Here is a 17,877-nt window from a genome sequence, read left to right as displayed (position 1 = left end):
GCGTTAGTGTGAAAAGTGTGAAAACAGTGCACAAGAGCTATTATGTGGAATGTGATCCAACAACGCAATCTGGAGCATGCAGATGCGATGCTGTGTGTAAGATCAGATCAGAGGCACACCTGAAATCCTCCATGGAGCGATCACAGTCCAGGTCTGGAAAGTGCCTATAGGCAAAACGCAAATCAAAGTATCACAACATCACATAGCCACCAGGATTGGGTGGATGTAACTGCAGGGTGAAGGAATGTGACAGGAAGTAATGTTTGAATAGGTTAACTACTTCTTACTGTGGAAAATTCCAGCTGGTAACAGGAATTACCAGTGAATTACCAGAAATTACTAACTTTACGTGCCTAACCAAGCCTGTGTGTCTTAAATAAATATCCACATACTCTGACAAGGGAGACCATGCCTTGTCATAATGGAATGTAAGTGTTGAGAGATGCCGATACCATAGAGAACTGCTTATTTTAGTGCAGTTAGTAAGCCACCAGGGTACTACAAACTTATCATATGTAAATGATGCTATACTTATATTTATATTCACATACTTTAAAATACTATAAATATGTCTGAGGACGTTTTATTTTGTTGCCAATGTAGCTTAATTTTACACTGGCTGCAATGGACAGCATTATTCCCTCAGCATGCACAGCAGACAATGGGCCTCATTCACCAACCATTCTTAAGAAGAATTTGCTTCTTAAAACCCACTTACGCAGCTTTCACATAGATTCTGACATTCACCAATGTTCTTATTTGGGATTTGGTCTTAGGTAAGAGCACACTTACGCACATTTGAGTGCTGACATGTTTGTGCAAAGTAATTGGTTATTGCGTTTTCTTCAATTCTACAGTTGTATAATATTATATGATTTAAATTACAATAATATTTTATCATCTATAATATTTTTAAATAATTATTTTCATTATTTTACAAAGCATTAAGGTGCCAGGTTCCACCTCAGCGGGAGTAAATGATAAAAATCAAACCATTGTAGTGACCTTTTATTTTTGGGGGTTTCAATTATGCAATGTTTGGTCTATACTGCAAAAGCAAATGTTTAAATTTTGAATACAAACTAAGCACTTAGGTAACACTTTTTAAACACATGCACATGTTAAAGAAGAGAACGTCACTAGGGGGGTGACACCAAAATGACTGACAATACATTTTTTGTGCAGTGTTTTGTGCAGCGACGGGTTTACTCCGATGCAGTTTACTGCCGGTTGATTTAATTAGCGGTGTTAATATGACGAGAAGCGCTTTGTCGTTTGAATGCATAACACGCAATTCCTTGCGCCCACTCCCACCAGTATTTTTTATTATTTTTTTGCCTCAGATTTGACATCAAACCATTTTTTTACTTCATCAGTTGTGCGCCCTTCTCTGGATACAGCGTTCACGGAACAAGTAATATCATCCCATGCACCTTTTTTTGTGTTATTTTATATCCACTACTGACGCTACTAAATATGACAGGTCGTTTGCTGTTCACTTCCCGCAGCAAAACCTCCACTTCAGAACTACTGAAGTTTTCCTTACGTTTGGAGTCCGGTGCTCCACCGTCTTTAGATTTTCGTTTGGGCATTATTGACTTTGTTCGCTCTCAACTTTTCTTTTCGATTTCTGTGTGTGCACATGGCCCTGCAGTCTCATGCCCTTTTATGGGGATTGGCGGGGCGTTTACCTATGCTAATTAAGCGCTTTACACTTAGGAGGACAATGGGATTCATCATTTTAAGAACACACGTGCGAACAATTCTGCAGTTTAAGAACACGTCGTGAATCTGACGTAGACTTTTCTTCGGAATTTTCTCAAGAACAAATTTAAGAAAAAACTTAGGAAGATATTGGTGAATGAGGCCCACTGTTCCCAGTTCTTCCTGGGCTTCACCTCCCCACATCTCCCACTCACCCGTATGTGATGCCAGCGATGGTGCACTTTCTGAAGTTCATGATATTACAAGTGAGTGTCCCCGTCTTGTCAGAGAACAGATACTTCACCTGCAATATGCACATAACACCAGTATAACTGTTTCTGCACACAGCATTAACCAGGGGGACAGACCTGTGGATCTGCACTGAAGCGCAGAAAGCCTTCAGTCCCTAGTGGAATTAGATCAGATTACAGCCATCCAACCTGCGTAAACTGTGTGTGTGATTTTTGAATTCTCCAATTCTCCAAGAATTACTTGAACAGTTTCAACCAAAGAAAACTTTGCGGAGAAGTAAAAGCGAGAGGGCGCAGTGCATGGCCAATGGGACACACACACAGTGTGCACACAGTGCTCATGAGAGCTGTAGTATTATTCAGTATCATCACAAATTGATTTGACTATATCAGATGCCTTTCATAAACTACAATATTTTTTTTATCCTACCAAAGGTCACCTGCCACTCATCTTGCTACTCTGTAACGTGTGGTTGTGACAGTTCTCTGTAAAAGGCAGAGACACTACAAACACTCTCACAACATCAAAGAGTTTACTTTGGCTTAACAGCAACTCTTATTCACAAAAATGCATACAGATATAGAAAAATTGTTTGTTAATAGTGTTACATTCTGTTCACAATCTGATAGGACAGATGTATTTTGCCAGTGAATTATTTTCTATTAACTACAACAGAGCAAAATTACACAGTAATTTTAGCCAGAGGAGATACACTTCCTGTGCATCAGGGCTGGCTCTAGGCATAGTTGAAAAGGGCGGGGGCTTAGGGCAGCATCCATATGAGCGGCCCCAAGTGAAGAAATGCACAGGCAACTAGAGCCATCCCTGCTGTGCATAAAACCACACCTTTGGCAAGATATGGATGACATGGCCTATTAAACACTGTATGTTGCCTAACCATCACAGACAGCGGAGCGGATGGACTACATTTCTAGATTGGTCGCTTCTCACCTGTCCAAGTTCCTCATTCAGGTTTGATGTCCGTGCCATGGCTGGTGTGTCTGTCTCCTCATAGTACATCTCCACATCCTAATAGACAGACAGATTGAAAAACATAAACATAGAAACTGATAAACAAGTACATACTGACAGTAGTATTTATGTTAATTATATGAACCACAAACTATTTTTGTATAATTTTGGGGCTGTACTGAGGCTCTATTTTGACAATCCAAAACAGACAGAAATGTAAGGCAAACCCTGACACAGATCAAAAATAAGCATGATCCAGTAAGTTCTGGCATTTTAATTACACTGACACACTGCATTTGGTGCATCGAGGCAGCAGCTGAAGCAGGCCAGTTAGATTGCGCTCCACATTCAGTAGTGATTTTCAATTGTATTCACCTGCTTGCCTTTGTTTCAAATCAAATCAGAAATTGTGACACGCTGGTTCACTGTGCATCCTCCTTCAAAGCTGATTTGTCCTGTTTTGAGGCCCAGGTCCAACCTTCAAGGCCAGTTGTAAAACATACACCTTTAATGTTATTTGAAGGTTTACTGCAAATATTGCCTTGAGGAGGATGAATTTCGGATTTAGGCCACGTATATGACTACAAACAGCCTGGTAGGAGGTTAGAATAGTAGTTGATCACTACAGACCACTAATCAGCCTATAATCTGTGTGCATTATGCGGTGCACTGATGTTACTGGATTTAGTAAAAACCAAGCTAGCTATCCAGCCAGGTAACTAGCTAACTTGCTTGTTAGCTATTGGGGTTTGAGCTTCGCATCAAAGCTAAATAGCCAAGAAATAATTGCTGACCAATAACTGAGTGGTTCACAGACATGCAAAACAGATTTAAAAACAGAATTGCGTTTGCAGTGGCATTACAATGAGCTAGCTGGCTAGTGGTTCACAGGCATACAAAACAGATTAAAAATTACACAACATGGCCAAAAGTATGTGGACACCTGACATCCAACATCTCATCCAAAATTCTTCTGGGAAGGCTTATACAAGATGTTGGACCATTGCTGCCAAGATTTGATTCTATTCAGCCAGAAGAGCATTGGCGAGGTTGGGCATTGATTGGGCTATTAGTTGGCCCGCAGTTGGCTTTCCAATTGATCCCAAAGGTGCTGGTTGGGCTTGCGGTCAGGGCTCTGTGCAGGCCAGTCAAGTTCTTCCACACTGTTTCTCAACAAAACTATTTCTATATAAACCTCACTATGTGCCCAGGGGCACTGTCAATGCTAAAACAAGAAAGGGCCTTCCCCAAATTGTGGGGATGCACAGAATCGCCTATAATGTCGCTGTATGCTGTAGCATTAAGATTCGCCTTCAATGGAACAAAAAACAGCCCCAGACGAAGAGGTGTCCAGATACCTTTGGTCATATGTAATTGCTGAATCTTGGTTTATAATTGAACTGCAGTGCCTTGTTTGACAGTTTGATCCAAGTTTCATGTGCCTATGCTGTACAGATGATTTACATTTAGCACACTTTATGCAAATAGAATGGACACACCTACTCCATCCACCCCAGGACACATTTTTCAGAACTGTTTAGTAGGCCAGGCTAAAACAGTGAGTGCAATTACTCTTCAAAAAAAGCGCCCTCCCATTCTCTCTTACACTCACCCAGTTGATGAAGAGGGCCTGTGTGAACCGGACCACTTCTAGTGTGACCAGCAGGCTGATGGGAATCAAGTTATTGTAGAGGATGATGAAGGTCAATAAATTATACCAGAAGTTCATGGAAATATCCCCTAGAGACAGGCACAGCAACAGGTTGCATCACAACAGTGTGTTTGTACATGCAGAGACAGACGCACACACACACAGATGCACACACACAAAAGATCACCACTGGAATCTATTTGGCGTTGTCATGGCTGTCACGCCAACACCAAATTGATAGGAGTGATGTTTTTCCTGGCAGCATTTCACATGGCCTCTGAAGTTAGGGTGTTCAGTACTGCAGCAGGTATGATTAAAGAAAAATATACAGAAAGAAAGCAAGTAAGCTGCGTGCTCAAAATATTCAAGAATTATTTTATGGGTATTAGCTCAGTCACCTGAGAAAGAATTGCTCTTCTGTTTTTCCTAACATATTACGCTAATACACGAGAATCACGGTCATTGAATGTGCGCATTCGCCCACAATTTCTGACCCTATTTGTTGATGTCTTTAGTCACTATTTAAACACTAGCCAGTCAAGCAGTCTTTGTGACTGAATCCTCTACCATCTGTGCTCCAATAATGAACCTTGCCCTCCTGATCCAAAATCGAGGTCAAATGGGCCTGTTCAGCATTTTTTTACATGCCACAGAGCATGATAGGATGTTAATTGCTTAGTTATATCATGCAGTACACCTGTATGGAAGCATCTGCATTCGTTATGTTTCTCCACTCATTTATTCAGGTTTTTCCTTTATCACCTGTCTGTATACTGTATAACAATGTACATGGACAAATCGTGAATGTCTGTGTGTAGTACAGGTAGACTCACCTGTGCGAGACAGGTACCAGCAGGTGTCTTCAGGATGTTGTATATTCCAGATGGCTGCTCCAACTGAGCTCACCAGTGCCATGACCAGCAGAATACAGAACAGCACCAGGATCTGCATGTTGGTGACACGCTCTACATTGGACCGCTTCAGTGGAGCCTTCGTGGAGTTCTGGTGAGGTCCATAGCCACAGTTACACTCAGCACACATCCTACAACAGACTGCCATTTCTGTCCAACTCACTCTTAAGAAAGAGAAAATTTAAGCATTAAAACATTTTATGATAAACCTGCATGAGCTTGGAGTCGTGTCCAGTGTAGACTACAATCCCCACAACCCACTGTGTGTTCCTCAGCTGGGCACCTCGCAGCAGCACTTGATCTGGACCCAGAGGAACTGGGCTGGAACACAGAATCTTACAGTGACTTACAGTCACATGACCTCACACACACATGGCAACATTGGGGTCAGCAAAGTAACACAAGGTCTCTTCAGAGGGAGTGACCTTTGTAAACATGTTACTGCACAGGTAAAACCTTTAATGTAATGAAACCAGTATACACAAAAAGTGAACATTTACACATATTCAACAGTTACATGTAGGATTGCGCAATGCTGGATCAATCGACAGCCCCCAGTCTCACTTTCTGGTTTTTGCCGGTGATCTTTTCTGTCACCTATTAAATTCTACAAGACCAGGGCCCTTGCTGCAAACATGATACAAGAAAAAAAGGATTTCCCAGGAAACGTTGCAATAGGTGCAACAAATATAAAATACACAACTAATAAAATGGATTATGAGATAAACAGGTTGTGTTCTGACAGTAGAACAAGAGGACCTGGTAGAAATTAAGCAGAAATCTGCTCTCATTCTCTCATTTCATTTTTCATTTTCTGCTGTAACTCCTGTTTTCCCAAATTTTCTTTTCTGTTTTGAACCATCATATTTTCCTATTTGTATTGCGACCTCTTCATCCTTTTTCTATGCTTTCTAATTTCTCTTTTCTCTTTTCCCTCCTTCCTGCAGAACAGCAAATCTGTGAATCAGTAGCTATCCTGATTTACATTTCCCATTTTGAGCACCCACACGTGTGTACTTTTAATCTTATTCCTGTATAATAAATGAGCGACTAGTTTTCTTTTTTTAACTGTTAATTAATCATTATTCTTAGACAAGATATATTTCAAAATTCCATGCTAAAAAACCATTTAGAATTGAAACTGCACGGGGAGGGAAAGAGGGCCAGTTACTTGGTGTTGTCCAGGCGCAGAGTCCCAGTAAAGTCATAGAGGTGACGGTTGGGTGCCTCACACTCCAGGCGTCCAGACAGAGTCACCAGGTCCTCCTGAGACTGCATGCATGCAGTAATGGAGAGTCCCTGCAACACACAGACACATACACACACACACACACACACACATATGCAGGGTGTTGGAGCCATTTAAGTTAGGAGAAAATAACCGTTTATTCATATCGGTGGAAATGGAACCAGGCTAAGGGCTCATCAGGAAACACCTGTGTCAAAAACCTGATGAACCAAGATGCCAAGACAGATATAGTTTTCAACCTTATTTATTAGATTCTAAAGTTGTCACATTTAAGTAAGATTTACCTCTTTGAAAACTTCAAATTTATTTTCATCTTTTTATTGATGTAAATAGGCCCGTTTTCATTTATTTTTGAGGCTATTATTATTTATTTGATTTAAAACCTTAATGCAACAGGTTTATGGCAGGTGTTAGAGATGGAGTAGTGCAAGACATGGAGTAGGTGTGAGACATGGTGCAAGGTGTGACTTACCTGTCGGATTTTCAGGTTGGTCTCTCCATCCAGATTGGACGTCTCAGTGTAGCACATGGCCTGGGGCTCACTGCAGTTAGAACATGAGCCACACTACACTGAAGCAACATTTGCATAAGTCAAAGCAAAACACTTTTTTGTTTGCAACACAAAGTGCACCTCAATATTTAATAAAAAGAAAGATAATTAAAAATGTAATAAATCACAGTGCTGGTAGATCTAAAAGTATAACAACAACAACAAAAATAATAAATTAATTAATTAATAGAAAGTAAAATTTAAAAAACACCCTAACAACTCTCAACCTGCTGGTAGAATACAGCCTAAAATATTGTATCTTCAGTATCCTCCTTCTTTAACCCTTTTAATAAATATGAAATACATCTATCATAGACCATGAGTATTTTTTTTTCTGAGACTGACAAAAAAGTTTCCTACAACTTTCTCTGTAATGTTTACAAGTCATATATGGAACCAGGTTTTTGACCTTCTTTGTAATTTTTCAGAGGTTGTGAGCTCTATTATAGTGAAAGTGTAAATGCTTTTTTGTGATCAATTTTTAAAATTCATTATTCATGAGACAGGGGGTAAGGGAGTATAAAGTGCAAGAGAACAAATGTAAATACAATAATTGTCTCCCTAGCCCCTGTCCCATACATGGCGATACTTCGCTCCCATCCCTCCCCATGGATCACAGAGAAAACTCTCTTATAAATAAATAAGAGAGTTAAATGAGTGTGGTTAAAGTGGATGCAGCTGCTTCCCAGGAGGGTAATGTCCTCTGTCTTGCATTGTGGATCTACACATTGGAAAGCTCCACATAAATATTATCAAGAAAAGTGTGAATCCAATGAATCTTAGAGGGTGAATGTGGTGGCTTCCGCCATACAGCAAAAATCTTCTTGACTGCTGTGAGTCCAGCCAACCATACATACTTCTGATGCACAACGTCTTCAACCTGTCCGAGGAGAAGTGCAGATAGAGGCCTCATTTCTCCTGGCTGGTGGTGGCTAATATCTACCAGTTAATTCCTCCAGGTATAAAGAGCAGCTGGTCCCTGTGCCCTCCAAGTCACTGTGAAAGCCACAGCAGCCCTTCTCATCATGGGACATTCCAGAATATCTAGGGCTCTGTAGCAGCCCATTTTCAGACTGCTGTCAGTTCAGCTGTACACACATCATCTTCTTCAGCCCGGGCTGATGTGCTTATTTCAGGTGCAAATGTGTTTCTTTCGTGTTCCGCAATGCCTGACACAGAGTACCCAGTACTTAAACATAAGCCATTTGCCAGAGGAGGCTTGTTTGAGGTGCTTTATATACAATTCTGGACCCTCTCAGATGAATACATCAGTTTCCTTCTAATGGAGCATCTCATACTTTGGTGCATTCTCTTCTTTTGACATGATGGACTTAATACACTGCAGTTAAAGGGAAAAAGGTGACTGATTTGATTGGCCATACAGAAACCCAACCCCCAATAATTTTCTTAACCCTCAGGTAATCTGACAACGCAAATGTAACAACCTTGCTGCTAGCAAACTAATCCTAAAATGAATACACAAGCACACACATTCCCCATTCACACAAGCACTCACTCACTCACCTACTCTCTCTCACTCTCTCTCTCTCTCTCTCTCTCACACACACACACACACACAAAGTGGTGTCTGACCTGGAGGACACAATGACCATGTCAGCAGGGAGGTGCTGACCATTGGTGACCTTCACAAAGTCTCCAACCGCCACCTGGTGGACAAGGCACAACATTGTAATAGGAGGGATAAGGGGAGAGACAGAAAGGTGGGGGGGGGGGCACTGTGAGATAGTTGATGAAAAAGTCTCCTGAACTTGCTGTGAAGGTGGGTTAGACACAAAGGTAATATGATTATAAATTATTAGCTCAGACAAACACTGACAAAATACAAATCAGACCGTGGCATTGTCACCTTGCTTAAGTGACCATGTTTCTCACATGTTAAGTATGGATGGAGGCTCCACATTTAAAATCCACCCCATCATTATTAGCGTTAGTATATATGACAGCCAAATGCATCCATCCCTCAGGGTCTTCCTCCCTTCTTCTCCCTTTCCTCTTTTCCTCAACCTTTCCCCTTTTCTCATTCCCTTCCCCCTCTCCTCCTCCCAGGCTTTGGGATGAATCTGTGTACATGTATATTTATGCAACTTCAACTTACTCAACTCACCATGCAACAGGATATTTTCTGACCACTGCTCCATACTGCTGTAACAAAAAACTGCTATATCGAGACTGGCCACTCACAAGGCTTATTTGGAGCTGTGTAGTGTTCCCATAAACCTGCTTTTAAAAAGCTCCATGTTCACACAATCAAACCCAGCACAATAGCATATTTGCTGCTTATGGATTACTTGGCTAACCATGCCTTGAGAGTAGATATGTTTGCGGAGAGCAATGAAAGGCCTATGCTTGTAAACAACCCGCAAGTCTACATGCCTTTTATGGGATTGTTGGCTGTTTCCTTATGCTAATCATATGAACAGACACACATAAAATTTATGAATGATTGGTATTCATCATGCGATACACTTGGGATACAAACAAAAAGGAAGCTCATGTCTCATGAATCCCATGTTGGTTTTTCATAGGAACTTTTCTTAAGAACAAAACTAAGAATATAAGAAAAGTTTTGTGATTGAGGTCCAGAAAGTGTATTACCTGTTTCCAGATTATTGTCTGCCATATCCCATTCCGTAGCACTGAAACAGAAGGATATTACAATGACATCATTATTCATGATAACAGATCAAAGTGAATCTGGATCTCTTGAAACAACTTGTTAGCAACTTACTTTTTTAAAGCACGTAACGGCTTCTAAATTTACAGTTGAGATATTAATGGGTGTAATTTATCTCGTAGAACAAAACGTGAACCTCTCTTTGACATACGTTAACCACGGACCTTGTTTTAGACAGAAAATGAAATGCCTACGGGAAAAATGAATTGGAAATTCACAGGGAACTCATGGCACAACTCCCGAGTTAGCCCACAAAAAGACAGTAATCACTGTAACACTCTATTGTGGAATGTGGTATCCTTATATGTTTTTTACTTGTAATCAGCTTGGAAAGGTCAACAGCCATTCCTCTTGTTTCTTCAGAAAGTTCTTTGCCTATCCACATAGTGATGTATGACACTTTAAAAACATTTAAAAGTGATTTTCTTAAAAGTGAGTTTCTTTATACTCATTTTCATACCCCAGCAAAACAGGATGCCCTGAGAGGTCTCAGGACAGTGTCCTAAAATTGAGATAAACTTAGACAGTATTTTAATGCAAATTTATTTATGTTAGATTTTATTTTGAACTAGAAATACCGCCTTGTATGCCTCCGCCATCACTTCATCATTTTATCCTATTAGACATTTGTGTGAAACTTTGTCATAATTAGTGTATGAATTCTTGAGTTATGGGCAAAACATGTTTTGTGAGGTCACAGTGACGTTGACCACCAAAATCTAATCAGTTCATTCTTGAGTCCAAGCGGACGTTTGTGCCAAATTTGAAGAAAATCCCTCAAGGCATTCCTGAGATATCGCGTTCATAAGAGAATGGGACGGACGTAAGGTCACAGTGACCTTGACCTTTGAACTTTGACCACCAAAATCTAATCAGTTCATCCTTGAGTCCAAGTGGATGTTTGTGCCAAATTTGAAGAAATTCCCTAAAGGCAAAAACGGGATTTGTGAGGTCACAGTGACCTTGACCTTTGACCTTTGACCATCAAAATCTAATTACTTCATCCTTGAGTCCAAGTGGACGTTTGTGCCAAATTTGAAGAAATTCCCTCAAGGCGTTCCTGAGACATCGCGTTCACAAGAATGGGACGGACGGTCGGACAACCCGAAAACATAATGCCTCCGGCCACGGCTGTGCCGTCTCGGAGGCATAAAAATTAGGGGTGTGAATAAATTATCTCTCTCCCTCCCTCCCTCCCTCTCTCACACACACATATTCACACAGACTATACCTGTTGTCTTCTTTTTATTGACTGTGTTGTCTGCCTTGTGTCGCTTCTGTTGGGGACAGATAAGGAGTGAGTTAGCTGTTTGCTGTTGTGCAGATCTACATTTAACTGTAAATTGTCGTTGTGGCACAGTTCAGGCCCCGGCATTGCAGGGGGCAGCAGTGAACTCACATAGTCCTCAATAATCTCCTTAATCCCAGCCACAGTCAGGATGAAGATAAGTGGCACCAGTGTTGTGTAGCGGCCCGTGGGAGAAACATCAGGGATTTGCTGGGGAGACAAACAGAAATAGGAATTTGTATGACACAGTTTGACACATATTGGAAGTTTATGATAACTGCCTCAGATCGATGCAGGAGTGTGTGAGTTTAGGTGTGCACAGTATATGCATGTTTGAGTATATGTGGGTGTGTTTATGTGTGGTTTCTGTGTTCCGAAGGGCTAACGTTTTTATTCATATTTATTATTACATCTTATTTTGCAGGTTATATAAACTGATGTATTCTGTCCCATTCATCATTGCTTATTATCTTCCATCTGATAAGGCTTGGCTGAGTAACCAGACACCAATATAGCACAGACCAGAATCTTCAAATCCTACAAGCCTTCAACAAAAAGCAAAAAGGGAGTATGCAGCTAGATGGTGGGAAACTATGTTTTACTTTTCTATCTAAAGAGGGCATTGTCTTTAGTACTGACACACACACACAATTTCACAGCCTCTCTTAAAGGGTATAAAGGATTGCTTATTTTAAATAAAGATTTTTTTTTTAGTACAGTATTGACTTTGTCAGTAGGTGTGCTTTTCTGCGGAATAAAGGTAATTGGATCAAGTGAGAAGTATTTTCCTGACTGGATGGCCGGCCTATAACAAGGATGGATTTTTCCTACTAAACCCATTAGTTTTAGAATTTTCCAGCCATGTAAGCACTTTTTCTAGCCTTGAACTCTCTGCTCCATTTGACACTGCTGAAATCAACAACTGACAACTATTCTCCTGTCTTTGTGCAGTGGTGCTCTCGCACTACCTAGAGCATGAGAGTCTAGCTTCCGATAACCAATCATGTAGCTGAGTTCCATTTTTTCTTCCATTTCTTTCCAATCACGTGCTATGCCCCATCCAGTTTCCTTAACAATCAAATTCTTCCATGTCTGCTGATTTATTTAGTGGCAATCATTTTTTTTCACCCATTCACACACTTTCTCCAGATGTTTATTTAGCAATTCTGACAAATTATTGGCCTTATCTGCTGCACAGTACAAGGTTGAATTATCAGCATACACAACAACCATTGTATCTATTTAATATGCAAGCTAAATTATTAGTAAAAATAGAATATAAAAGCAGACCTAGGCAGCTTCCCTGAAGAATACATTGAGTACTAGTGCTATCAGAATAGCTGCCATTAAAAAAAATACTGCTTTCTTGCAGATAAGTAGCTGCCCATCCATGAGAGAGCGGACAGTGAGAAGCCATAGCAATTTAGTTTGCTCAGCAATATTTCATGGTCTATCAGGCAGTGCTGGAATCCAACATCACCATGCCTACTAACTTGTGGGCATCCATTTTTCTCAATGGGCAGTGTGACAAAGGCCAATTTATGTGAAGGTCACCCAGCATAAATATTTCTCTGTTTTCATCACGAACTGCGTCAAGCATGTCAAGCAGGTAATTTCATCCAGGTATTTTATGTTGGCACTTGGAGTATTAAACTTTTTTCTCCTATGCTCATAATGTGCTAATATTTTCAAAGGACAGAAGATCTTAACATTAAAGCACATTAAAGTGCATAAAACCTTGGTACACCTACAAAGTAATGGCAGGTGTGTCCCCATTTTTTCCTCCGTTAGCAATGCTTCAGACCCAACAACTCCCTGGCACTTTAATTTAATCTAATGGAAATGAATTTGATCTAAAGTATTTACTGAATGTTCTTTAAAATATTGTTACAAGTTTGTAACATTGTTAAAGATGCTCTGAATGCAATTGTTGAGTATTTATAATGTGGTAGAGGTTACACAGCTTATTTTAATGCGATAAATACAGTGTATTAAGTTGTCTTCATGCTAATATGCCACCCTGTGAGCCGTGTCTGTTTAGGGTTTTTTTCAGAAAGAAAATCATATTACAATGTAGGGGCATATTGCTCCAACCATCCCTCCCTCGGTCCCCATCCAAACCCCCTCACTCTCCCAGCATACCCCAACACATTCATTCACACACACATATCCATCATTGTGGCCTACACACGCATGAGATAGAGAGCATGAAAGGAATATAGAGAGAGAAAAACGTTTGCCCTGTCTAAAAACAAAATGAAACTGAACAGTGAACACCGAGTTTGACATCCGCCAACTGTAGCCTATACGCCTGTTTCCACATAACTTTACCGTTACTCAATCACCATGTTCAATTTGATAAGTTCTGCCTACCTCATGAGATGAAATTTGTTTCCTAGCCTCTGATCAATCCTTTGTAGTAGTTTATTAATGTCCCTGTTAATGTCTGGCCTCCTTTTCTTCTGCATCTTTGAATGTCGCTGAACAGTTGGAAGCCTGAGTGTTTGTACAAATGTACAGCCCTTGCTCCTCCAACGCCTTAGTCACTACCTGTGGGTTTCTATACATTGTTGCTGACCCATCTTTGGTTAAAACTTTAAGCTCTGCTGGGGCAACTACGTGTGACCTTATGTCTTTTTCCTTCAACAGCTCACTCATTGGTCTGCATAAGCTGCTAAGTTTCTGTGTTTTGGTCATAAAGGTATGATTAATGTAAATACGAGTTCCATTAAAAAATGTCCATGCTGCGTTCATTATGCTTTGTTGGGTGTCATGACAGGAAAGCAACAATAAGTGGCCTAGCTCTATTTTAACTTTCCTTAAATATTTAAAGTGCCATGAGGATATAAAAATCCCCAAGTATGTTCAGAACTTCATGGATAAGTTTTTGAAAAAAGGTACACATATTTTGACCTTCACTATGCCCTGGGACATTAAAAATCCTCACATTATTCTATCTAGATTTATTTTCAAAGCATTCTATCATCTCTTCCATCTCGAACATTCTACGGTCCAATGCTTAATAGTCTTACGCTGCAATATTTCCGTGTTGTAGGACTCACTGACTTTGTTTTCTATTTCTTCCACTTGCGTGTCCATTTTCTCCAAATATTGATGTTGTCTGTTGCATTATTTTCTTAATGTCCCGTTTGGTTTCTGCAAGAAATTCTAAGCTCCATACTTAAGTCTTTCATTTCTTTCGTAATTGAATCCTTGAGATCAGTTATTTATTTGTTTAATTTCACTACCCTCCACCATTTCAGATAGAAGCGATTCTAATAATGTGTATATCTGTCTACTTCTCTTTATTAACTTTTCAGTCCCTGAATTTAAATTCCTCCCCTACCAAATAATCTCCTTTTAGTAAAGCCACAATTGTATGGCCTATTTAAACCAAAAGCTATGACATTTTGGGGCCAGGAAGACACGGTTTTCTAAGATGCCGCAACTACCCACTTACCGAAAACCTCGTCAAAAGACAAAGATGATGTTAAATTGAGGTAAATACATTTACAAAGGTCAGGTCTGATTTGAAAAAATCCAATCAATTGGTTAACCAATAGTCTATCAACAACAAGCTATTTTAAAAAAATTTATTTCCAACATACCAAAGACCTCCCTGGAGACCCCTCAGTAGTTCTCTTTCTAGTTCTCATTTCCTTCAGACAAATACAGAACACTGTTTTTTGTGAGCTATCTACACTACATTTCCAAAGGTATGTGGACACCTGAACTTCACACCCATATGCACTTGTTGAACATCTCATTCCAAAACCATGGGCATTAATATGGAGCTGGAGCCCCTTTGCTGCTGTGACAGCCTACACTCTTCTTGGAAGGCTGTCCAGTAGATTTTGGAACACGGCTGGGGGAATTCGCTTTCATTCAGCCACAAGAGCAGTAGTGAGGTCGGGTACTGATGTTGGGCGTAAGGCCTGGCTCGCAGTCAGCATTCCAATTCATCCCCAAGGCATTGGATGGGGTAGAGGTCAGGGCTCAGTGCAAGCCAGTCATGGTCTTCCCCAGAACTCAGCAAACCATATGTTTATGGACCTTGCTTTGTGCATGGGGGCACTGTCATGCTGAAACAAGAAATGGCCTTCCCCAAACTGTTGCCACAAAGTTTGAAGTGCACAATTCTCTAAAATGTCATTGTATGATGTAGCATTAAGATTTCCCTTCACTGGAACTAAGGGGCCCAGCCAAAACCATCAAAAGTAGCCCCAGACTCATCACTCCAAAGAACACGTTTCCACAGCTCCAGAGCCCAATGTTGATGGTGCTTTACTCCACTCAAACTGATGCTTGGCATTGCACATGGTGATCTTAGGCTTGTGTACGGCTACTCAACCATGAAAACCCATTTCATGAAGCTCTTGATGAACAGGTCTTGTGCTGATGTTGTTTCCAGTGGCAGTTTGAACCTCTGTAGTAAGTGTTGCAACAGAGAGCATACGATTTTAATGTGCTACACGGCGGTCCTGTTCTGAGAGCTGTGTGGCCTACCACTTTTTACAGCTGAGCTGTGGTGGCTCCTGTACATTTCCACTTCACAATAACAGCACTTACAGTTAACTGGGCAGCTCTAGCAGGGTGACAGAGCCACGTTGAAAGTCACAAACTCTTCAGTACAACCCATTCTACTGCCAATGGTTATCCATGAAGATTGCATGGCTGTCTGCTTAACTTTATGTACCTGTTAGCAATGGGTGTGGCTGAAATAGCTGAAACCACCAATTACAAGGAGTGTCCACATACTTTTGGAAATGTAGTGTATTCTGCGTTGTGTAGCTACATGTTTGTCTTTCACTGTGTATCTTTAGTGCTATTATGTGTAATATAGTGTAAGCAGATGCTTAAGAGATATCATGAAGGAGTGTAATAAAAACACACTAGCTGGCCTACTATATACTATAATAGTCATTGGCAGCATACAATTTACCAGTAGCACACTCTGCTACGTCTAGTACTTTATGAACGAACCTGCATCAGTGCGATGAACAGGAAGAAGGCGTTGGCCGCACGGCGAATCTGCTCATACAGGAAGCGTGGCAGGAATGTCAGGACCCCATACTTCGCTGTGCTGAGGAACAAACATAAGGGGACAATATCCACAGTCACACAACTGAGGATTAAAAACACAAGAGCATTATCAAGGTATCACATTTCAGCTCATTATCATGTCACAAGGTATCCCAAAAAGCACGCACCACACATAGCCAGAGAACAAACCAAGCGCCTCAGAAAGTCAGAACACAAAAGTCAAGACAAAGTGAACCCAACCTCTCTGACTTTGCCCTCATGGATGGTAGTTAAAATGACTGGCCCAACAACTTGTAACGTTAGCTAGGTGGGCTACATTTGAGAAAATTCCGAATCGCAAAAAACTGGAGAGACTGACTTATGTTAATGACAACATCCAGATTAATACATCGTATACGAATGTGAAGTTAGCTAGTTAGACTGTGTCTAGTTATTTATCATTTTATAGCAGTAGCTAGAGTGATTGACAAGCTGAACAAGGTGATTGACAAAATTGACAAGGTGTAGGCTACTTGTCAATTTTGCAAAACCAGGTATGTGAGTGTATAATCTAATGTTGCAACTGTAATATTCAGCAGTTCAAGTGACGTTTGTTAAAATGAGTAAGCAAGATATTTAGCTAACTAGCTAACATTAATTAGAATTATATAATATCTTCCCTTTGCTTTTAATCATCACACAAAAGATATTGTTATAGGGAGTTCAAGGAGTGATCATGTTAAAATGTTTCCAAGAAGCTTATATTAACTAACATTATGTAGAAAGTAGTCCACATATCTAACAGCTTCAGAAAGTTACCTAGATAAGTTACTGTACTGTAATCACTGTCTTACTGAAACACACTGTTGTAGATAGCAAAAACTAGCTAACTTGTGTTGCGTTAATATTTCCACTTAAAATATGTGATGTATTGTTGACTGGCCTGAACCAATAATTATATAGGGGAGAAATCAGTACCCCCTGGATCCTCTTTGATCATTAATTAAGTATGCACAGGTCAGGAGAAGAGGGAGTGTCCATCCCCATCCCCCCTCCTCTCTTTCACTAGATAAAATATTCAGCTTTCTTTTAGTCAGCAGCACTGTAATTACGGAGCATACCACCAACATAAAAATATTTCTCCAATAGCCCACATAGTGGCGCTATAATTAAAAAAACATTTCATCCCATTTCAAATGCAATAACTCCCACACCCTTTGTCCAATTCATACAAAACGTTTAACTAATAATCTCTTGAGTAACATGTACAACACTGCACCTTTCAATTTAAAGTCCACCATATTGGACTTTGTACAACTTTGCATATTATGCAAAAACAGTTTTTCCCAAAGGCTTTTTTGTTTCTGCACCAATTTGCAGAACCATAACACCTATGAAACAATGATTATGAGATCGGCCTCGTGGCCTCAAACAAAAATGACCATATCGCCATCAGTTTAGTTCAGTACAATAAAACAGATTGCATAATACAAATTGGTCAATAGGGGGGCGCTACAAATGCCAAAAACTGTTTCTCAGTAATGGACCAACAGATTTTCATGAAATTGAAAACTCTTGATCCA

At 40.3% G+C, this 17,877-nt stretch overlaps 1 protein-coding gene across 6 annotated transcripts in view; it reads right to left on the bottom strand.

Annotated features, from left to right (window-relative positions):
* The window catches only part of atp8a2 (ATPase phospholipid transporting 8A2), a 79,623-nt gene that overhangs the window by 29,078 nt on the left and 32,668 nt on the right, over positions 1-17,877 (bottom strand). For all 6 annotated transcript variants that reach the window (XM_064331801.1, XM_064331805.1, XM_064331802.1 and 3 more), the window contains 13 exons: positions 16,256-16,355; positions 11,384-11,482; positions 11,216-11,261; positions 9,906-9,946; positions 8,883-8,956; positions 7,212-7,281; positions 6,662-6,789; positions 5,700-5,811; positions 5,413-5,581; positions 4,541-4,668; positions 2,908-2,985; positions 1,920-2,008; positions 120-164 (listed from right to left, as the gene is read on the bottom strand). In XM_064331801.1, coding sequence (XP_064187871.1) covers positions 120-164; positions 1,920-2,008; positions 2,908-2,985; positions 4,541-4,668; positions 5,413-5,581; positions 5,700-5,811; positions 6,662-6,789; positions 7,212-7,281; positions 8,883-8,956; positions 9,906-9,946; positions 11,216-11,261; positions 11,384-11,482; positions 16,256-16,355 — 1,179 coding nt within the window. The remainder of the gene's footprint in view (positions 1-119; positions 165-1,919; positions 2,009-2,907; positions 2,986-4,540; positions 4,669-5,412; positions 5,582-5,699; positions 5,812-6,661; positions 6,790-7,211; positions 7,282-8,882; positions 8,957-9,905; positions 9,947-11,215; positions 11,262-11,383; positions 11,483-16,255; positions 16,356-17,877) is intronic.

This window comes from Anguilla rostrata, chromosome 4, assembly GCF_018555375.3.
Source record: "Anguilla rostrata isolate EN2019 chromosome 4, ASM1855537v3, whole genome shotgun sequence".
In the NCBI taxonomy this organism is placed as follows: domain Eukaryota; kingdom Metazoa; phylum Chordata; class Actinopteri; order Anguilliformes; family Anguillidae; genus Anguilla; species Anguilla rostrata.
Note: the sequence above shows the minus strand (reverse complement) of the source record. Positions and strands in the feature narration are given on the sequence as shown.